This window comes from Moschus berezovskii, chromosome 4, assembly GCF_049115385.1.
Source record: "Moschus berezovskii isolate FMDL1 chromosome 4, NW_MosBer_1.0, whole genome shotgun sequence".
Lineage (NCBI taxonomy): Eukaryota > Metazoa > Chordata > Mammalia > Artiodactyla > Moschidae > Moschus > Moschus berezovskii.
Window position 1 is genome coordinate 43,626,369 of NC_142463.1, and position 23,772 is coordinate 43,650,140.

At 37.4% G+C, this 23,772-nt stretch overlaps 1 protein-coding gene across 4 annotated transcripts; it reads right to left on the reverse strand.

Annotated features, from left to right (window-relative positions):
* Window positions 1-5,391: 5,391 nt before the first annotated feature.
* SERBP1 (SERPINE1 mRNA binding protein 1) lies at window positions 5,392-21,387 on the reverse strand. Of its 4 annotated transcripts, none has more exons than XM_055401491.2 (8): window positions 20,960-21,387; window positions 16,917-17,067; window positions 16,241-16,381; window positions 16,039-16,110; window positions 15,355-15,474; window positions 12,696-12,873; window positions 9,178-9,351; window positions 5,392-7,582 (listed from the first exon to the last, which is right to left on the reverse strand). In XM_055401491.2, the coding sequence occupies exons 1-8, from the start codon at window positions 21,270-21,272 to the stop codon at window positions 7,526-7,528; spliced, it is 1,206 nt and encodes a 401-aa protein (XP_055257466.1). In that variant the 5' UTR covers window positions 21,273-21,387; the 3' UTR covers window positions 5,392-7,525. The 4 variants fall into 4 exon arrangements, with proteins under 4 accessions (XP_055257466.1, XP_055257465.1, XP_055257468.1 ...); XM_055401490.2 differs by having other exon boundaries at window positions 16,039-16,128; XM_055401493.2 differs by having other exon boundaries at window positions 15,355-15,429; window positions 20,960-21,386.
* Window positions 21,388-23,772: the final 2,385 nt, after the last annotated feature.

Below are 23,772 nucleotides of genomic sequence, written 5' to 3' on the forward strand. Positions count from 1 at the left end.
TAGATCCCTCTGGTCTGTGGCAGGTTAACTTTCAGAACGGCTCTATAGAGACTTTTTGGTTGTTGTTAAAACACCCACTTTTCATGTGTTTGCAATAGATTAAAAATATCTAGAAAGGTTAGTTAGCCAATAATTTCTCCAGCTACGGATACTTCTCAAAATTTTTCCTCTAAAAATCTGCAGATAAAAGTTTAATAACTTTAAGTAACAAGAAATTGATGCTGCTGAAAAAAAAGCTAAGGAGGAACATCCATGTTTGGGTGTCATTAGGAGGTGCTGATTATTTAAGTTCTTCAAGCAATAGTACAATGGTAATTTTCTCTTAATAAACTGTCCATTTTCTCCCAAAGAGAACTTCTCAGATGATTTTTATTCTCACTGAGCATTATACAGCATCCAAAGCACTTCTCCATTTCAGTCGTGACTTGCAGCTCTACTTTCTGACTCAAAATGCAGGGCTGAGTGGAGGGTTCAGTTCAGTTCAGTTCAATTCAGTTGCTCAGTTGTGTCTTTTTGTGACCCCATGAATCACAGCACGCCAGGCCTCCCTGTCCATCACTAACTCCCGGAATTCACTCAAACTCATGTCCATCGAGTCGGTGATGCCATCCAGCCATCTCATTCTCTGTCTTCCCCTTCTCCTCCTGCCCCCAATCCCTCCCAGCATCAGTCTTTTCCAGTGAGTCAACTCTTCGCATGAGATGGCCAAAGTTTTGGAGTTTCAGCTTTAGCATCAGTCTTTCCAGTGAACACTCAGGACTGATCTCCTTTAGAATAGACTGGTTGGATCTCCTCGCAGTCCAAGGGACTCTCAAGAGTCTTCTCCAGCACCACAGTTCAAAAGCATCAATTCTTCGGCGATCAGCTTTCTTCACTGTCCAACTCTCACATCCATACATGACCATGGGAAAAACCATAGCCTTGACTAGACAGACCTTGGTTGGCAAAGTAATGTCTCTGCTTTTTAATATGCTGTCTAGGTTGGTCATAACTTTCCTTCCAAGGAGTAAACGTCTTTTAATTTCATGGCTGCAGTCAGCATCCGCAGTGATATTTAAGCCCCAAAAAGTCTGACACTGTTTCGTTTCTCCATCTATTTCCCATGAAGTGATGGGACCAGATGCCATGATCTTAGTTTTCTGAATGTTGAGCTTCAAGCCAACCTTTTCACTCTCCTCTTTCACTTTCATCAAGAGCCTTTTTAGTTCCTCTTCACTTTCTGCCATAAGGGTGGTGTCATCTGCATATCTGAGCTTATTGATATTTCTCCTGGCAATCTTGATTCCAGCTTGTGCTTCTTCCAACCCAGCGTTCCTCAAGATGTACTCTGCATATAAGTTAAATAAGCAGGGTGTGGACCAATCCAAATGTTAAACACTTGTCTACTGCATTTTCTTGATACAGTGACAAAGTGCCACTCGATCTTCAATGGATACTGTTATGAACAAAATAGTGGTCAGAAGCACACACAATATACCTGGCTGGGTATGTTGATTTTCTTCATATGATTACTGACCAATAAACACCTCTATCAGAATTTATCCAATCCAGTCTTCCCATGGCCTTTTAAAGTTACTATAACTGTAGCACCTAAGTGAAGCCTTGATAAACAAGTACACAGTATCAAGCTGAAATCAAATTTTCTGTAGCTTTTAGGAAAAGGTGTTCCTTTTTTGTTGGGGGAAAAAAATGTGCAAGCTTCACCGGAAGTTCAATTTCCAGAGAAGACAAACCAACTTTATCTCTAAACAGAAAAGTTCCTGTGTTTAATTCAACAGTCATGTAAACCTAAATATTTTCAGCTATGAAATGCAGTTGGGGGTGGAGAGGAAGCCACCATTTTCTTTGATGTGTTAGATAATTTCCAAACCTCTGGCATCCCGAGCATTGACAGAATGTCTAAACATGTGCTTATCTAACATTTGTCACTATTTGTCAGTGTGCCTGCCAAATAAAGCAACAACTGTGATTACACCCAAGGTGTGAAACAAGGAATTCAATATGTAAAAGTTCCCATAATAAAATTTCTGACATTATTCATCAGCTAAGAAGAAAACTTCAGTCCCAAACTGACAAAATTCTGGGCAATAACAAGAACCAAGTTCAACTGGATCATTTTATACATCTCCATTCTAGGTAAATGAAAACCATTTCTTCAATTGAAGCATTTTTGGTCCTAAAATCTGTAAGAGAAGGCAGCTGCGATTGCAATTACAGTGTTAAGGTGTAAACAATACTGTCCAAACGAACTACTGCTCATTCTCCCAGCTCAGTTCTCCAAATAACAAAGTCCTAAATATTAACTAGCCCTTCACTTTTCACATTTCCATACCAGTAACATTTATGCAGCTATTTAAGGAATAAAGCCACAACCAAGATCAGTTCAGAGCAATTCTTATCACTTTAGGTGGTCTAGTTTTGAAAAATTCACAATGAACTGGAGGTATCATCAGAATAATCATCACCAAGTATTCTTTATGTTTTCCAAGCACAAGGCTTAGACTACACATTCAAGTGCACCAGAATGGTCATAGCCTCTCCAACAGGCAGCAAAAGGGACTAATGTTACTGATTTAACACTACCTATGTAATTAGGGATGGCAACCCACTCCAGTGTTCTTGCCTGGAGAATCCCAGGGATGGCGGAGCCTGGTGGGCTGCCGTCCATGGGGTCGCACAGAGTCGGACACGACTGAAGTGACTTAGCAGCAGCAGTAGCAGCATGTAATTAGGGAGAAGGCAATCCACAAGCCACTCCAGTACTATTGCCTAGAAAATCCCATGGATGGAGGAGCCTGGTAGGCTGCAGTCCGTGGGGTCGCTAAGGGTCGGACACGACTGAGCGACTTCACTTTCACTTTTCACTTTCCCACATTGGAGAAGGAAATGGCAACCCACTCCAGTGTTCTTGCCTGGAGAATCCCAGGGACGGGGGAGCCTGGTGGGCTTCCGTCTATGGGGTTACACAGAGTCGGACACGACTGAAGTGACTTAGCAGCAGCAGCATGTAATTAGGGACTTCCTTGGTAGCTCAGCTGGTAGAACCCACCTGCAATGCCAGAGACTATAGTTCAATTCCTGGGTTGGGAAGATCCCTTGGAGAAGGGACAGGATACCCCTTCCAGTATTCTGGTCTGGAGAATTCCATGGACAGAGAAGCCTGGCAGGCTACAGTCCATGGGGTCGCAGTCAGACAAAACTGAGTCTTTCACTTTCACGTAAATCACAAAGTCACAAAATTTGACTTTCACATAATTAATACCTCCAACAAAAACATAATTTGGTAAATCATTTTCTAACTTGTATGGGCCATTTCTCACCCTTCCTTTCCATTTCAAAGTGAACTGACTCCCAGTTAAGACAGAAGTAATGACACAAAAGCTAGATTCTGCCTAAATGGATATCCTAATTAAGCTGAGAAATGCAATTCTCAGAATCCATTAATTCATGCCCCAGTTCAACCAATGAAGTTGACATTTGTTTTCTTACCCATGTGAAATACTTCTATTTCTCATTTTATGGCACAGTCAGCACAACAGAAAGATATCATTAAGTGATAATTGCCACTAAATGTGAAAACCTGTAACCATGCCATTAAGTGTCTTAGTCTAGCAAATTATACTTTCCGTAACAGCTTTCAGAATCATATTTAGGGTGCAAACTAAATAATTTCTAAAAAAATAATAAATCTTTACTAAAAAGCTATTGAATATCTTGCCCTTATTCTGATTAGAGGTGAAGTAAAAATTTTTAAACACTTCAAATTTCACAACTTCCCATATAGGGCGATTTAATCTGAACCTGTAACTTTTTAAAAAGAACTCGTATGTTGACCTAAGTGATGGTGTAGACCAAGGGTCAGCAAACATTTTCTGTGAAGGACCACTTTTTAAGCTTTGGGGACTATATACATCGCCCACTTTTAAAAGGCTGAAGCCATTCTCAGCTCAGGAACTGTACAAAAAACAGACCACAGGCTGAAATCTGTTGACCTCTGGCTTAGATGTAGCACTAATTTAAATGATACTCACTTCCAGTGTTAGCACTTCCCACCATGGACAAAATCTTAATGGTTTTAATAATTTATATCCTAATCACTTTCTGAAATCAAGCTTATACTTTAGGTTACCTTTCCTTACATTAATGATTTAATGAATTCCTCTCAATCACATTTCAATCATTTCTCATATAACCCCCATATTTGATCATCATATCGATTCTCAAGTTGAAAGAACATGTCAGAGGTAAACCTAGACTGAGCAAAAAATCATGAGCCCAAATTTCTGAAAGTTGACGATATACAGATCAATGATAAAATCTGACAATTTTACAATGTTTTAGCTCATCAGGTCTGAAAATCTGATGAGGGATTTTACTTGTTACTAGATTTTAAGTGTTCTATTTATTTCAGTAGAAATACAAACATCTGGGTTAGAATCTATTTTCTAAGCATTTAATTGCTTTCTTTATAAAGCAGAGTTGCAGGCACCCAAGAGCCTAAGAATTTATTAGGATAGATGTTCTAGATGTCCACTAGCATACATGATAATGATCTTAAAGTCAGAATCATTCAGGTTCTAGCAGCTCCACATTTCTGAGTTTTTTTTAACCCTTTGATATTTGTTGGTTCTTTCCGTATGTTAGTCTCTTAAAGATATGTTTAAAAAACCTAATATACAGTATTCAGACTTTCTATGCAACTCCCTAAAAGCGTATAACAAAAACTTGCTATTTCCAACCACCTATAGCAATTAGAAAAATACAATAAAAACAAATACCTAATATTCTCCCTCCATAAAACACCAAAAACACCCAAACATATTACTTATTTGCAACTCGAGATATGTTCTGCCTCCACTTTTTAAAAGGAAACTGAGTAAAGTAACTTAGATGTATAATGCCTGGTGATACATTTTAAAATCTTTCATAACTGCACAAAGGTCTCAAAATATTTAACTATAAGAGACCTTATCTCCATCATCTCCATGTAAACTGAAAATATCTTAATAGAAAATATAAACTGTACCACTATTTCACTTTAAAAGCATCAAGACAGAAGTTCATTAGAACATTCTATCAACCATTATTACCTCATTTGTGAAAAGACAAACCCCCAACATAACCTTCACTCAAACATGGGAGTTTCCTACAAGAAATGTCAATTGTCATGTCAGTCCTTGAAATTCATTTTACAAGAATTAAACTTTATAATTAAAATAGGTACTCTCCCAATTGCTATTTGACAGACTAGGGTAACAAACACTCCATATAAACAAGCCTGTTTGTGAAAAAATGAAATATGAACATTACCCTTGGGGGTACACACATAGGTCAGAAGACACGTGACGATAAATAGGCTCCTATTTGATTGCTTTTATGACTTTTAAGAAGTGAGCATGAAAATAAAATCTTTATTTTCAATTATTACCCACCAATAAGAGAAAGTTAGGTTCACAGTTTTAGCTCGTGACACAAAGTGAACTAGGAGGCAAATTTACATCCATCAGATACAACTAATGGACTGACTTTTAAAATCCAGGCTATCTTGAAAGCTTGCAACATACCAGATATTGCTGTGTATTCTCTAGTGACAGAATGCCAGCAATGCTGACAATGAGTAGAACTTGTTTTTTTAATAGGTGTTTTCTATGTTGCTAGAAATCAGGTTTATTACATGTTCGTGTCCAAAAATGAGTTAAGATACTTTAAACACACTATGTATGGGGGATGTTTAGGAATGTGTATGTTGCAATCTCAAGAGGGGTCAATAGTCCATATGGACTAAATTAATACTTGCCTCTGGGTAGCAGATACGTTTGTAAATATAAAATTATGTTTAACATTAGCACCAGTGCAGAACATGCTCAGCATCATAAGATCCAAAACACCAGCACAAGCTTATCCACCATTTAAAAAACCAATTACCTCCTTCCTAAAACGTCAAACTAGTAGGTCACTAGATCAATTAATCTAATCCCAATGCGTAACTCTTGTACTGTATGGTTTCTCCTTTAGAAGTATAGGGGAAAACTAATGAGCTAAACAGACATTTTATGACTTAATGTCTTATATCAAGTATTTTTAAAATTGGACATTACCACATAGATAGAAAATTACTAATAGTGACAAAAAGATCTTTAAATCTGAAAATAAAGCCCCTTTCCTGTTAATCAATGTTGCAGAAGACTTAAAAAAATCCTAGAAAGGCTGTTTATTATTCTCTCCGTGTATGTTTTAGTAAGTGGTGATGCTCTTGATCAAAGAATTCATTATTACCCTAATTTGTAACAGAGGAAGAGGTAAAAAGATACTTGTTACCTTCTACAGAATCAACTTAAGACCAAAATTAATAGCAATAGAGGAAATTTGGAAACAGTAAAATTTTTGGTTTTCATTTCATGGATGGTGCTGCTGTTCCAACCTTATAAAGTAAAGCTGTCCACTTTCCAAATCCCAGAAATTAACAACTTCCAACCTTACCATACTAACCAGTGCCCTTTGGTTTCTTTAGAACAAGGAAGAGTTAAAGGGTTGATTATGCATGTACAATTTTGATTTTGGGACTTTTCACACATACAAATCATACTGAGCGGCCACTTACTTTACAGAGTAGTTTAAATGTAAACACATTAGCCAGATTAACTTGTTCCACCCACCCTACTGGAGGAGGAAAAATCCAACACCCATAAAACTACTTCACTTGACAGTACGTGTCTATCAACAAGTAGCTTGAACAACTTTTACCAGTAAGGTGTCTAGACTGATTTTTAAAATGGGCAAGTGATATTTTAAATATAATTGAAATTGAATCAATTATAATTTGAACCTAATGAACCATGCAGGAGCAAGGGTTAATAAACCAATGTGCTTTGAATTTGTTCAAGTACTGGTATTTCTGTATATAAAGATTTAGCATATATAACAGCTATCATGAGAAGTGAAAAAGACCTTATACCCAGAAATGAAAATATTAAAACTAAGTTAAAATACATAAAGTAGTTAGTATTCCACACAGCATAAAATTTGACAAAGTTTACATGTCCCAGCTGACCATGTGTGAAAATGCAAAGCAGGTATTAAAACTGATATTATTATGTCCAATATTTAAAACCAGTTTGTAATGGGGGAACATCTAAATCCTTAATTAAAAAACACAAATGAAGTGAAAGCTTTAAACTGGTACACACTGTTCACACCTATATTTCAAGTTTGGAAATGCATATTTGCAAGCAGCAATACAAAAGTATTCATGAAGAATGCATAATCTCTGAAAATTATGAAAACATTCCTGCTACCAATACATTTCTAAATACAAAACTGACTACCATATTGTTACTTCTGTGTAGCAGGAGAAGTTCATTTTCAAAACAGATAAAATTCAGTCTTTAGGTGTGAATGGTATGAATGACAGTCTTTTTTTTGTTTTTTGTTTTTTTTAAATTTCTTAGTCGTTTGGGATCCTTAAGCATGCAAGCCTCAAAGAGGAGGGTCCACAAAGGAACCAGGGCTGTCTTATGGCATCCAGTTAAGCCAGAGCTGGGAATGCCTCTGGGTCATCCACATCAGGAGCAGAAGCACTTGACTGAAAAAGAAACAAGCAAAATTAATGATTCTCAAATCTTATTAATACACTTCCAGTGTCTACATTTAGACAGATTCTTTAAAAAAAAAAAAAAAACCCACAAAGTTTTATTACAATAAGTAAAATATGCCAAAGCTTTTACTTTCAAAAGGTAAAATTATGGATCAGAATAGGACTTGAGGGGAATAAACTGCGAGACTGAGATCAACATATACATACTGCTACATATAAAATAGGTAACTAATTAGGACTGACTGTATTGTAACAACCCATATATAAAAAGAATCTAAAAATAAGTGAATATATGTGTATATAGACAAGTGAATATATGTGTATATAGAACTGATCCACTCTGCAGAAATTAATACAACATCATAAACTCCAGTAAAATTAAAGAAACAAAAAACAGGACTACAAATATTTGCAATGAGCCCTGTCCTGAATTTTCTATCAAGATCTGAGAAAACTCCTAGTGACACCATGGGTTATTTGTTTTTCTAACAAATCACACTAGTAGATTCACACAAGGTACGTATGTGGATTCACTGTTGTTCAATATTCTTTTCTTTTCCCCACTTGCTAATAATGAGAATGGCAATGAAAGCAGGCTAAGAAACCAATTATTTAAGCAGCATATTTGTAACTGGTAGGAAGAAACTCAATGGCTATTTACAGTCAAAATACAAACTACAAAACAAAAAAGTATTGAAAAGATCCATATACACAATACTGGCCTTTAGAAAGAACCCATGTTACAGAGGGAAAAAACAAAATATCACTACACTGTTATGGGTGACCATAAAATCTAGATTAAGTTACTACTATAATTAAACATGTCAGACTCAATCAAGCAGATGGGGTGCCAATTTATCAGATGTTGAGAATTCAGGACATTATGGTTGGTTCTGAAATAGATTGTAAGACACAATGAACTAACTCAAATTATCACTAATACTTTAATAATATCTCATCAATAAACCATGAACTTTGGGATCAAGCAGATCAGAATTCAAAACTACCAATTACTAGGGCTTCTAGCAAAATGTTTCAGAAAAATTCGTTTTGTGTCACACACAGTGCAAGGCAATGGAAATCACAAAAAATAGGACAAAAATGAATCCCAACTCTAAGAGACCAGCTCTCATGAACAAAATAGGAATCAACAACCAACCAGTGTCACACAATTATATATCGGACACAAAGGTTTTATTAAGCTGAGCTCTAAAAAGCAGTGAAGATTTGTCAAGACAATTATTGATATCTGGCACTTCAGGTAGACAAAGACCAAAAAATTACCTTGGTTCCTTGCACCTGAATTTCATCTTCTATAAAATGCGATTTTTTTTTTTTAAAAGCACAGTACCATGACAAGCACTAAATTAAGTGTTCAATAAAGGGTGATAAACTTAACCACTGGCAGCACTATACAGTCATTTAAGTGCTTTAAACAAAAATATAACCTAAAATGTAATTTCTTAAACGCATGCCAACCTTTTTCTCCTACTTATGTCCCCAAAAGGAGTTAGGTCAGCCATCCATCAAAAGAGGTCCCTCAAGTTACTTACAACTTGAGGTAGAACATGTCTTAAAATTACCTTGTCAGTCCTGATGCCACGGTTTGGACGTCCACCACGCCCACGGCCACCTCGTCCTCCCCTGCCACCACGTCCTGGGCGGCCAAGGTCTCCAAAATTGATCTCCAGCTGAGATGTTATATCATTTGCTGGCTTCCGGAAATGGTGATCCATAACTGAGTCTTCAGCGTGAGCCTAAAATTTCAAATGAAGGCCACTGGGTGATTTGATTAATAGGAAAGTAATGTTGAATATTTCTAAATGAGCTTTCTACAACCTGTCCTTTGTGTGGAAAAATGTAGCAACAGGTAGTAAGCAAGCTTTAGGATCAGCTACAGTCATCTAGCAGGAAGAATTCCTATCACTTTTCTACACTTCGTATTCCCTTAACTTTAATTATAGGTGATACTAGCAAGTCTTGATTATATCACAAACACTCAAGTGGCTGGGCCCCATCTCAAACCTACTGAATTATAATCCTTAGCAGTCAAGTATGAATAAAGCGTTAGTTGCTCAGTCGTGTCTGACTCTTTGCAACCCTATGGACTGTTGTAGTCTACCAAGCTCCTCTGTCCATGGGATTCTCCAGGCAAGAATACTTGAAGAGGTAGCCATTTCCTTCTCCCAGGATCTTCCCGATCCAGGGATAGAAGCTTGGTCTCCTGCACTTCAGGCAAATTCTTTACCCTCTGAGCCATCAGGGATGAATAAATACATTGAAAATATGCCCTTCAGATTAGGATTCCAATCTGAACCTCTGATGAAGACTTTTAGATAGATGGTATATATTTCTGTTAGAGACATTACTGAATCTCTTCATTAAGTTTTAAAGAGAACTTTTGCTCTATACCAGCTATGACTTGGGGAAGAAACTGTGTATAGACTTCTCAAAATGCTTTTCTGTTTATATTTAAACATGTTCTTTCATATAAACTGGAGAACTACAGATTCAAGTGAAACATGTTACATAAACAACCTTCAAAAACTGCACAAATAAAACCATGCCTTAAATTTACCAAAGGAATCTTCTTTCAAATGAAGTCATCATGTTTGTGAAATTCAGATCCCAAGCCACATGACAGACTCTGCAAAAATGCCAAGCAATCTCACACTGCTTAATGCCTGATTTTCTTCTGTACATTTCAGAGAATGGGTTTTAATCTTCTAGTTGGAAACATCCTAAAGTATGTTTTAATTTTTCTAAATATATGTATAATCCTCTTTTCTGAAGGGTATTTCATTCTAAACATCTTGTAGTATTACAACTGTTAATAATTACCTTTTCAAGTACAAATTCTTTATTTGTAAACAGATTTTCATTCCTTTAATCATCTAATACCCAAACTAAATTACATCCCTTTTGTATCTTTCTTTAAAAAGAAAGGTTTTAAAAAATATTTTCCAATTTTTTAATGTAAAAATATTAATTTTAATGTTTAAAAAATATTAACTTTAAAGGAGCCTAAAATACAAAATCACTAGCAAATAAGTCAATGACATAAGTGAAGTGTCTGATTTTAAATGTTAGCTATTGCAAAACAACATTATCAATTTATTAGTTAAAACCATTTACAAATTTCTAAAGCAAGAAGCAAAAAAGCTTAAGGTGATATATTACTGACAACAATCCTGAAGGTATTACTACAGTAATTAAGAGGAAGCCTGGATATTCAGGTTATATCCCTAATCTTCAAGTAAACTACCAGGATCAATTTACAGGGTTGTTTTTTTTTTTCTATAGCACTGTGCAATAATTAAGGAAATAAGAATTTGGTCTCAGCTGTCAATTCAGTTCTCCATTTCTCAAAAAAGTGTCTTCTTTTCCCTAACTACTTCATTTTTACTGTGAAGATGAAGGTAAGCATAATAAAAGAAAAGAGAGTACTCAAAGCACTGTATACAACAAACTTAAAGACCTGTTATCAAGTTACAATGAGATTGCATCCTGATAAACCCCAGATTATCTTTAAGTCCAAAATACATTTAATATACCTAACCTACCGAACACATCATAGCTTGGCCTAGCCTACCTTCAATGTGCGGATATCTACATTACCCAACGGGAGAGCAAAATCATCTAAAACAAATCCACAAAGCCTTTATTATAATGTGTTAAATATCTCATGTAATTTATTAAGTGTAGTATTGAAAGTGAAAAGCAAAAAAAAAAAAACAAACCCAAAAATTTTACATCAGAGACAATCTGTATTCAAGTGATAAGGCCATATATGCCAATAAGGCCAGATTCCAAGTACAACATCACAAAAGCAGCCTAACTATGAGGTTCCAAGCATTTCTAAGTGGTTGATAATGAAAATGTCCTGGTTTCAAGGTTATTCATAACTAATTTCACATTTTATAATTTTCATAAAATTCTAATTTTATATATATATCACCTTGTGTAATAATTATTTCCGAAAAGCTCAATATAAAATACTTAAAGCTGGGATACTTAACCAGATGTCTATAAAATGCATAAAGAGGTTGCAGGGTATTAATGATAATGATATAATCTAAAATTATATCAAAGTATTTCATGTTTGTGTCCTGTTCTGAAGAAAAGTTCTATTGGGACCCCCAAAAACTTATGAATAATTGTCTCAAAGGTACCAAAGTACTTTTTTTACATTATCCTAAGCAGTTTAATAATTAATTCAAATGAATAATTCCCCCCAAAGTGAACTTCTATGGTTCTTTAAATCAAGATTCTCTTTGGATTTTACAGGTACACAAAGCAACTTTACCAGCAAGAACTACCAAAAAACCCAAAGCATTCTAATGAAGCAAAATGTTTTTTCTTTACCGATAGGAAATGACACAAGACTGTCTCATTTATACTACTTTCATGATGCCCATGTTTAAAAAATCATCTCTAAACTTCTATTTTAGTGCAGAATATTTCCAAGCTTGTTTCACAATTATTTTTTTGCTTAGAAAATTAAAATGTAGAAAGATTTTACTGTATTTTTTAAATTATAGGTTGCCTTCATAACATTTCAGTTTAACTGTGACTAAAAGCTCATACTTACATAAACCCTAAAAAGATAAAGCAGTGGGATAGTCCCCTAAGAATGTGTGCCCCAAGACTTAAAAGCTACCAAATCAAAAGTCACGCATCTTTCTCAAGTATTTTCATTAGTTGCTTTGTTTCCTAAGGAAAGGAAACTCATAAATTCTCTGGTCTTCACAAGCTATTACTCTTCAGTGAAGATTTACTAAAGATTCCTGGATATTATTTATATATGGCATAGGCAGACAGTTTAAAGCTATACCACATAAAAAATGCCAACCTTTCAACCTAAGTCTTAATGACTCCCAGTTAAGTAAGATTTTAGAAAAGATTACAACTTTAAAAGAATAATTTCTTAAGAATATATCATAATGAAAAGTTTATTTTCCTTTGGGGGCAATATCTGTCTCAAATAATCGTATGTAAGACTTTATAAACAGATTACCCATGTGAAATTTTAAAACAAAAATTGTATATGCAATTCAAGACAAATCTGAACATTTTCAAACACCACAAAACTTCACTTTACCTCTTCACTTTTTGACTTATGAAGAACAAATCCCTTCTTCCACTGACCATCAGCACCTTCATTTGGTTTTCGGATATTAAATTCTACTTTTGCCCGGTCCTTATTTTGAATAGCCTTCCACTCATCCAAAGTCATTTCTTTTGGACCCTCTTCCTTTACTTCTTCAACTTCATTCTCCCTGTGTGAAGATGTTTCAGTATTACACCTGGTAGGGGGCTCATAAAATCACAGAACTTATAAGTTAAGTGAGGAAATACCAACCTTAGCTGGTTGGTAATCATCTAGATTATCCAAGGACAGAAGAATCAGTTTTCTTTGTAACCCAATGGCTAACATGTGACTTGGTAGAGACCAGGAATTCACTGTTGAATCAGTGAAAATAAGGATAACGAAGGAACATACAATTCATCTTCATAAACTCTTAAATGATCATCTATCAGTAACACAATCTTGAACTGGCTTTATTAAACCTAGAACACATTTTTTAAAACCACACTACTGTTTTTAAAACTTACAGTATGTGATTGAAATCTGATTTAGCTTCTGCTAAAACACATTTTTAATTTCCATAATATGTAATTCATAACACACATGAAGGTAATCATCTAGGCTGCCCATGACAACCAAGTTTTATATTTAAGAATATAAGAGAACTGTTCTCTCATCCATTTTTATAACATTTAAAGCAAACCTTTAATTTCTACAAATCCAATCTTTATACTTACTCAAACTTTCAAACCAGTGTGTACATGAATAGGAAACTAGTTTCACTAGTAATGGAACTTTCTATAAAATACTGTTTTTCAATACTTAATACCAAATTGTGTTATTTCTAATAACTATTATAAAGTATCCTGTTTCCTTTTTATACAAATAAAACGTACCTACGAATTCACTATTTAATCTCAATTTTCAATTGTCACCAAACAAGTTTGCTATTTTAGGAGCACTGCTTCTTTCCAAAGATAGTAGGTGATTCAGTTAGCCTCTGAGCTCAAATAACTCCCATACATGCTATTCTTTACTGTTTGACGAATCTCATCTTAAACTCCCCAGACCAAATTTATACTGAATTGATGCAATTTTAAGTATCAAGTCCAACCCCATCAGTTTGCAGATCAGAAAACTAAAGATAGAAAAAAGGTCCCAGTTACTCATAAGTTGTAACCTAGTCAAGAAAAGAACTCAGCATACATTTATCACATCATGAAACCATGACATCTACCTTCAAGGGTTGTTTAAGAATCAAATGAAACAAGAAAAACTCAAGAACTATACTTAAAGGAATCAATCAAATTCAGCCAAAACTGTGTTTCTTACATTTACACTTGCATATGTAAGCTAATGTCATCATCATGGTCTTTAGGCTCAATACCTAGAACCCCAATTTCAGTCCTGGGAACTGAGCTAAAATTTGCTTCCAATACTCTATCAATACCAATATATCTCTTTCATAACTGTTTGTATGTATAAACAGTTATAATCTTGGCAGATTACTCTTAAAGTGATTTAAATATGTTTAAATATTTAAACAAATTAAATATTTACTCATTTAACTAAATGAAGATTCTTCACTAACGGAACAATATTTGTGCTGAGCTTTGTAAAGTAATTAAGTGTTGTATAAGGTCCATTTAACTTACCTATTCCATTGTTTACCACACAAAATATTCAGTTTCATATAAAATAAAACGAAGTTCAACACATCACTCCACACCATATATTTTTATCTAATAGTAATAACGAAAATAACTAATAGTGTAACTAAAAAATATACATATTTTTAGTAATAACTAAAAATAGTAATTTTCTCTAATAATAAATCAATTATTATTCCTTATTTAAGCAAATCCACTAAATATGACTTTCTAATCGTTAATAGTGCTTCACTCTAAGAACAATTCTGGAGAAAAAGAATTTAGAAAAGCATCCCCTCCCTAAATGATTTGATTATGCCTTGATTAAGAATTACTCACCTAAATAATCTGCAATGCAAGACTTTAAACTATACACTGAAAGAAATGACTGACATATAACTTCTGCTTGTATTGATGGAAGACAGAGGAAGGCATAAAACTATTTCTACCAGAATAACTTGAGACTTTAAGACTCTCCAAGCCTTGAACAATTTCAAAACTGTCTTGTACCTAAAAACTCAAAAAATAAGAAATCTAGTGAAACGTTACATATTCTGGCCTTTGCTCTCCTCACACATTTTAAAACAAGCCAATAATGCTGTATTCCACATTCTATGTCAACGGAAAAAACCTTCAAAGAGATGGAGGAACCAATTTTAATAGTCACATTTTCTCATTTTAAACTGTCTCAGTATAAAATGTGTACAGCTATAGAGTCCAAAGTACTCTGAACTATGAGTTGCAAATAATTCTCAGGTTAAAACAGCTAATTTTTGTGCTCAGGGCTAACAGGTTTTAGTAAAATACATTATCTCCCTTATCTTTTTAAGATGCCAATGGCAAATTCAAACAGCCCAACATCTACATGTGTAAAGTACTCCTCTACTATTTGAAAGAATGGAGTACAATAAAGTCTCTATTAAAAAGCAAATATTTAACAACATAAGTCTATAGATTGTTTTTTTGGTAAACCCCAAACATTGCAATGCTCAAGCATTACCACCACACACAAAATCACTTACTTATTTTCAGTGTCCGCAACTGGATGTTCTTCACCTTCAGGTGTTTCCTCAGTCACATTTGATTGTTCCAAGTCACTGCAATTATAAGATATTTGTTTCTGAATGTATTTTGGGGACTCTCTAAGGAAAGAAAGAAAAAAAAGGCATCTAGGTCCATTTACATGTAGTTAAAAGAGTCTTTATACAGAAGTATTTTAAAATTCTCACATTCCCAGTTTTTTCCTACTGAATTTACTCCCCTGTAGAACACTAAGAAAATAATTTTAAAATATATACTGATCCATGTTATAGCTCAAACACATTACTCAAAAAGTAGAAAGGCAGCAGTTCTAAAATAAAGCCCCACCAGCTTTTCAAGTTTTTATAATCACCAAAGGGTCAATAGCTAGAATAAGAATTATAAAATAAGAAACATACAATAGCAGAATACTCAAATAACAAAGTGATACACCGTTATGAAAAGTATCACATACTTTTGAAACAGAGGAAAATTGGTCATTCGACACATTATAACCCTAACATATCCAAAAAAAATCACCCATCATCTTGTAAGGAAGTAGCTGAGATGACAGCATCCATTCTTGTCCCAAGGACAAGTAAATATTTAACAGAAATAAGAGCAAACCTCAAAAGTAAACTATACAATTTCATTAAAATTATTTATTAAAAAACTGGAATACCAACGTTAATTCATCTTTGACAGTTCCCCAGTTGTGAGATCCGCTCCCTCCACGTTTGTCCTCATGCTTCAGGCCACTGTAATGTGAAAAAGAACTAACAAAACTGAGTTAACATAATACTCTTTAGTTCTAGAAATTCAAATTTTGTTTTATTAAAGAAGTAGATTCAAATACTAAAGTATAATAAAAACCAATATAAGACTTACGATCTATCACTTCCACTATGCCTATCAAATTCACGTTTGCCACGAGAATCAAAGCCATCTCCCCGGCCCATTCCACGTCCACGACCTCCTCGACCTCTTCCAAGACCACCACGGCCTCGGATGGGCCGGTCAATAATTGGTCTACAACAAATGAAAAATATTATATACTTCTAAGGTTTCTGGAAAAAAGAATGAGGGAAAGTCAAAGACTCAAAAATACAGGAACATATTTACTGGCTCGTATCCCAACTGTTAAATATGTTTTAGAAAATTCAAAATAGTCTATTTCTAAACAGTTAAAGGGAATCAGAACTAGGAAATTCCCCACAGTAAGAAAATTATTTTGACATTCTCATTTACTACTAATGCATATACTCTTCTACTGTTACTCATTTCACATTATAATCTAATAAAACTGCTATTCACTCATATATTAAAAATTAAAATAAACACATCTAACCTGCATAATTGAAGTGTTTCACTACAAGAAATCTAAGTCTGAATACCAAAAACTGTAACCAAATTGTCATTAATAACACACACTCACAGGGTCTGCTGAAAAAACTGATAAAATTAATCAGCCACACTGCTTCCTGGCAATTATGCTCAACTTATATGTGTTAAGATGTATGTCTATAAACTGACAATACATGAAGAGATTAAGAAACAAGCTTGCCTATCAACGGAAAATTCTCCTCCTTCACCCTTTTCTTCAAGTGGTTTTTCGAATCTTCTTTCACGAGGTGGTCGCCTTTCTGGTCTCCTATCAATTATCTTCCCTTCACCCTGAAGTTGTTGATCAGGTCTTCTTCCAACACGTCTTATTCCTAAAACGATTAAAAAACAAAACAAAACTTATATAAGCAAATCATCTTTGCAACACAAAACATTTAGGCCTAGACTGTTAGAAAAAAAAAATACTACTCTTTAAGTCCACTACTAGCACTTTCTGTTGAAAAAGGCTAACACTGGGCACCTCTGAAGTTTAACGAAGTACTTCAGAAAAATTTCTATTTAAATACACTTGTTTCAAAATTCCATTTAGTTTGCCAAACCATTTCTCCCCCTAAAGCATTCTCTGTAACTGACCTGGAAGTCATTTAGTTATTTCTCTCACTGTTCAAGATGCCCACCTCTTAATTTAAAATTCTAAATTCAAAGAAATTTTAAGCAAATGATATAGTAAAAACGATTAATAACAGTAGCCATTTACAAATAATAGTCAAGCAAACCAACACAATCACCAGATAAGGACCCTTAAAAAAAACACAACACACACCAACAGTGAAGGCATTATTTTATTTTACATAATCTGAAGAAGAAAAAAGAGTAAAAAGACTGATAATTTTATGAAATTACAAATCTGAAGGGAAAGCAAATGCCATTTAAGATTATATTCAATGAGTAATAAGGTCCTACTGTATAATATGGGAAACTATACTCAATATCCTGTGACAAACCATAAGGGAATATATTAAAAAAGATTATATACACACACATGTATAACTGAATCACTTCAGTGTACAGAAGAAAGTTAACATATTTTGTAAATGAAGTATACTTCAATAAAGAATTTTTAAAAAGATTACATCTCCAGGTTGAAAATAGCTACTTAACCCTCTTCCTACTGCAGTTTATATATATATGTGTGTATATATGTAAACATATACACACATACCACACCTAATTTTAAGACACACTTAAAATGTGTGATGCAACCAGAAGCTATTATTACAGAGAAATTTTTTTTGATTTGCTCTTATTACGTTTTCAAAAAATCTTTAAAAACCACATACACAAATTAAGCAAGATGTAAGAAACAGAAACTTGTGACACTAAATGATGGCTGAAGCATTTACTGATTTCCCTCTTCCTTACCTTTTTTCTGTTTGTGTCAAAGGCCAAAAGCCCCCATGGTGGCCTTAAGAATAATAAGTAGACTGATGGTTAAATTTATGACTAAAATTTTAGGTATGCTCTAATTCCCACACCTCAATTTCTGACAGTCACCTGAGGAACTGATTTCACAACAAGATATTAAGCTGGTTCACTCCGGTTCTTTCTAAGAAAGTGTACCACCACCAAGATGCACCCAACTGCTCAGCTGCTTGCAGTCAAACGGTAAATGTCAACCTTTTAAATGAAATTTTAAGGTCCGTTCCACACAAACTCTCAGGACAGACCACAAATGTTAGACCTTACATCAAGGCATTTAAAAAAAAATTTCTTCAGAGGTAGTGTATGGGGTGGAGCTACGGAACCAGTTCTTATAATATCCAAGCCTCACACACCCAAATGAACAATGGCTTGCTTCCCTACTCCAATATTCAGTATCAGGCTTACAGAATCTAAAACACTCACAAATCCACCCAGCAATTGACATTTTAAAATGTGTCTCTAGATTTTTCACTATATTCCAGGCTTTCAACATTAAAAAACAAATGAGAATAGACCTTATTGATGTTCAGTGGTGTCAATTTTCAAGTTCCTCAAGTGGGCAAAAGACAAACTACAAAATTCATAGAATATAAACAGTAAATACCTACCTGAAGCATATCTAGGATTGTGCCAGGACCTCTATTCAAAGGCACAGAACACATGATCAGGTTAACAATCCTTCGAACTACAAGAGTCCAGGAGTTTGTTTACAGGTCTATAGTTCCCTAATGCCCAGAAACGACTGCTACATAGTAGGCTCTCAAAATGAATTTTTTTCATTCAACATTTTTATAACCTGTGTTTTAGCCAATTTAAGGTTAAGTGTGCTCTGAAATGCTGACCTAAGGAAAATGTTGATAGCTAATAATGGAAATTTTCCCAAGGAAAGACTGTTCTGTTCTGTTCTGTCGCTCAGTCGTGTCCGACTCTTTGCGACCCCGTGGACTGTAGCCTACCAGGCTTCTCCGTCCATGGGATTCTCCAGGCAAGAATACTGGAGTGGGTTACCGTTTCCTTCTCCAGGGGATCTTCCCAACCCAGGGATCGAACCCGGGTCTCCCGCATTGGAGGCAGACGTTTTAACCTCTGAGCCACCAGGGAAGCCCACTGAATGGTAAATGCAATCCTGCTTATAAATACATGAAATAACTTTATAATTTAAAATACTAGGTTCCAGGTAAAAGTTTATTTCATAAACGGACTTTATGATCAAACTGAGGGGTTTAAAGCACACCTCATGTTTTGAACATTCAAAACGAGTGAACACACTTCAGATTCCATTTTTTCATGTACCTTCTTTGACTTAGTGTGATAAAGGAGGTAAATGTGAGCACAGTTTAAATGACTACACAAGTCTGTGTTCTTTAACATAGAAATTAAATGATTTATTACATTGTGCTACAGCCTATAGAGCCTGCTATAAAGACTAGCTGAGTATTTAGCCTCAAAGATGCATGCTTTCTAATACTCCAACCTGTGCTTCCCTCTCCAACCTGTAATTTTAATTGTTTTATTTACCACCTAGGTTCTTCATCCCAAGCCTCACAAAGTTCTCTATATTTCTTAACAATTCTAAATGAAAACCTAACACAATTGTTTTCATTTTTAAATCAGTTGAACACTATCAAATTCAACTAAAGCCAAGAACTCCTTTCTGAAGCACGTGGCAAAATTTCAACTTTCAACACACAGAGGTAATCTCTATGATTCAGAGCTTAGGTCCTACATCTAATTAATTAGGATCTTTGAGATTTTTCCTTACTCCTCACTGCTATGCTTTCTCACCCACCACCAAAGAGAAACCAGGAATGAGGGAGAGTGCAAACACCAAGTTCAAGGCAATCCCGCGAAGTTTACAATGACCTGGAAGCAGCTACTAGCCGCCAATGAAATCCCGACCATGCTTCACGCACATGGGGAGAAAAAGCACAGACTCAAAAGGACTCTGCGGTGGCTACCGCTGTGACAGCCACGAGGCTCAGGCCAGGGGCACACCACACGAGGCACTGCGTGCGGGGGCGCGCGGGGGTTCGACCGGGTGGATAAAAAGATCTTGACTCGAGAACGAGTTCCAGGATTTCCTGCCAACACGTTTTCATTCAGAATTCCCGCTTCTGGTCAATCCCGAGTGGCCAAATTCCTCTCCCAACAGCTTGACTCACTCCAGCAAGTTATTAAGTTTGTAACAGTTGAGGGGGCGAGGGGTGGACAATAAAGCACGTGTGCACCTAAAACGGCAGCTTATTCCACAATATCCGAGAGGTTGGAACATGCGGACGGGGGGTGTGTGCGTAGGCAGAAAACTCGACCCTCTTTCTCGGGCGTACCCCGCGCCATGCTGGGACAAGACGGCAAGAGAGGAGCCTAAAGGAGACAACCTCACCTCAGAGCAGCAGACTGAGGGGGGAGCCCCCGCTACCCGCTTCACTACAAGTGCTCCGAGGAGTGGCTCCCTTCACCGAGCCTCGGTCCATGCGCTCGCCCGCCGAGGAATCCGGCGGGAAGGCAACAGCCTGCCAGGATCCCGACCACGCTTCTCGGCTCAGACCTGAGGCGGGAAGGGCTGGTTCCAGTATCCTTGCAGGTGGCGGTTTGAACTTGGGCTTACACGCTCCGAGCACCTTCGCAGGACCTGGCTTTTGTCGCGTTGAAGGAAACGCGGGGATATCGGTGGCCAAGTCTCCCGCGAACCCTCGGAGCCCCAGAAGCGAGTGTTAGCCCCAAGTCTCCTCGCTCCTTCCCTCCATCCCGGGTGTCTCCCACCTTCTACCACTGCTTTACCTTCTTTCTTAAGCGCCACAGGCGGCTGCGTCTCCTCCTTCTTGTCAACCACGCCGACGCTGGGGGGCAGCGGATTCTTGCGGTCTTTCTGGGACTCTTTTCGCAGCTGTTTGCCCGCCGCATTGGAGTTGGTCTGAGCTGCGGCCTGAGCTGCGCTCTTGGCCCCAGGGCCCCCAACGCCGCCCCCGCCGGCTTCTTTTTTCTTGTTCTCTGCTGCCTTCAACACCTCGAAGGGGTCCGATTCGTCGTCAAATAACTGGTCGAATCGGTTGGTGACCACGCAGCCGAAGCCTTCCTGTAAGTGCCCAGGCATGATGGTGGCTCGGCGGCGCGTTCCTCCACGGATTGCAGCGGGCCGCGCCGAGCCAAGAGCGCCTGCTTCAGCTCTTCCCACAAGATGGCCGGGCCGAGAGAGGGGGGCTGTCTTCTCTTCCGGCGCTAGGCACACATCCGGCAGCGGCCAGCGCCGCACGGCACCACGGGATCTGTAGGCCAGAGTCGCTTTTCCTGAGGCGACTCCCGGCACCAGGACTACAATTCCCAGAATACACGGCTCAACAACTCTTCGCGCGCGCCTCAGAGGCGGGACCTCACCGAGAAGCGCGGTGGTGGGCGGAGTCCTGCCACCTGCTATCGCCACCCTTAAACTCTGGGTCTCTTGCTGCGCTGAAAACAGGAAAACGTGACGGCGTGTTTTGCTCGCGAAAGTTCTCAGTCTTCGGTTTTACTCCCCGCCTCCGGCCCAGGACTAACTTTCCCCACCTCTCCGGGAGGGTCAAGGTGACTATCAGTCTTACAAGTGGAGACACACAAACTTCCAGGGCTGGCAGATTGCTGAGGTGCCTCACTGGCCTCGCGAAAGCGGAACCCGCTCTCTTCCAAATCCCTAGCTGCTCAGTTGCTGGAGTTGCCCTCCTGCAGACCTACTAATGAATCGAAGCGTCTCTGTTTAATGTGAGGCGGAATACGCTTCCTCTCGCGGGGACTTGAACTCGAGCAGCAGAATTAATCTAAAAGACAACTTGAACTAGCAAAGTGAGTGTTGCGCGCTTTTCTTGGATGAGAAATGCCGTCTTGCGACCGGTGCTTTAATTGTTAACTCCTGGCAGTGCAGCACTAGCCAGACACTGGGAAAACCTCCAAAAGGCATTGTTTGTAGAAACACTTTCTAGAGTCTAGACTGACATTAGTTCCCGGCAAGTCAGGGATTGGGTGTTAATTGATGCTTTTGAACTGTGGTGCTGGGGAAGACTCTTGAGAGTCCCTTGGATTGCAAGGAGATCAAACCAGTCCATTCTAAAGGAGATCAATCCTGGGTGTTCATTGGAAGGACTGATGCTAAAGCTGAAACTCCAATACTTTGGCCACCTCATGCGACGAATTGACTCACTGGAAAAGACTCTGATGCTGGGAAGGATTGGGGGTGGGAGGAGATGGGGACGACAGAGAATGAGATGGCTGGATGGCATCACCGACTCGATGGACATGAGTTTGAGTGAACTCTGGGAGTTGGTGATGGTCAGGGAGGCCTGGCGTGCTGTGATCCATGGGGTCGCAAAGAGTCGGACACGACTGAGCGACTGAACTGAAAAGGTACTCAAGAAATAACATTAAAATGTTATCTGAAGAGCATCTGAATGTGTGATGTGCTGAGAGGTACAGTGAGGGGAGAGAAATATGTCAAAGAATTGTCTTTAATTCGCATTGGTATTAGCTGAGAATATTAAAGTCCACTAAAAGAGTGTCATGCGTATTCAAGCATACTGGTAACACCGTGAGGATAAATGTATTATCGTAAATTTTAAACCTTTTTCTATTAACGCAGAATATAAAAAATGCATCTCTATGTTCCAGGTACTATGAATAACCTTAATGTCGACAACAACTTGTTAGGTAAATAATTTTCCCTTTTCACAGGTGAAACCATTTCCTAGTTGAAATGACTTATCAAGTTCACTCTGTAAAAGTTTACATGCCAGACGTTAACTCCAGTCTTCTAACTCCACTGTGAGACACTTGACATCAATTTTTTAATCCAGACTCTGCCTTCTGATAGAAATGAATCAATATGAATTAATTTCCAATGTTTAATAAGACTGAAATGTTGTTGTATGTCAGGCAGGGTATGTAACATGGCTGAATGTAATCTTATCGATTTCTGAGCAGAATTGAAATCAAATCCTTAACAGGGAGGGCTTCCCTCATAGCTCAGTTGGTAAAGAATCCTCCTGCAATGCAGGAGACCCCAGTTCGATTACTGAGTCAGGAAGATCTGTTGGAGAAGGGATAGGCTACCCACTCCAGTATTCTGGCCTGGAGAATTCCATTTACTATATATAGTCCATGGGGTCGCAAAGAGTCAGACACGACTGAGGGACTTTCACTTCACTTCCTTAACAGAGAAAATAAAAGTCATATTATAGGCATGTGGCAGCAAGCCTAGTGGTTTTCCAAATACAGCCCCTATTCCTTAAAGTCAGGTATTTCTCTGTGGCCTCAGCCCCTGCCACACACACTCCCCCATCTCACACACAGACCCTATCTCCTTCCATAAGCTCTGTCTCTTATGACTTTTACCAAGACAAAGGACAAGGAGATTTTGATCATACTCTTCATGCCCCTTTGAAAATAGCTCGGAAGATCACCATACTTTAACAAACTCTTTCTCAGGGTTTGTTAATATCTGCGTCTTTGAGACATCTGCTACAGCTCCTTTTCTTGCCACTTTCTGGCCTCTGCCACAGCAATATCAAGAACTAAAACTTGATGTTTTATTATGTACTTGGTGCACTTTATGTAATCTCATTTAATCC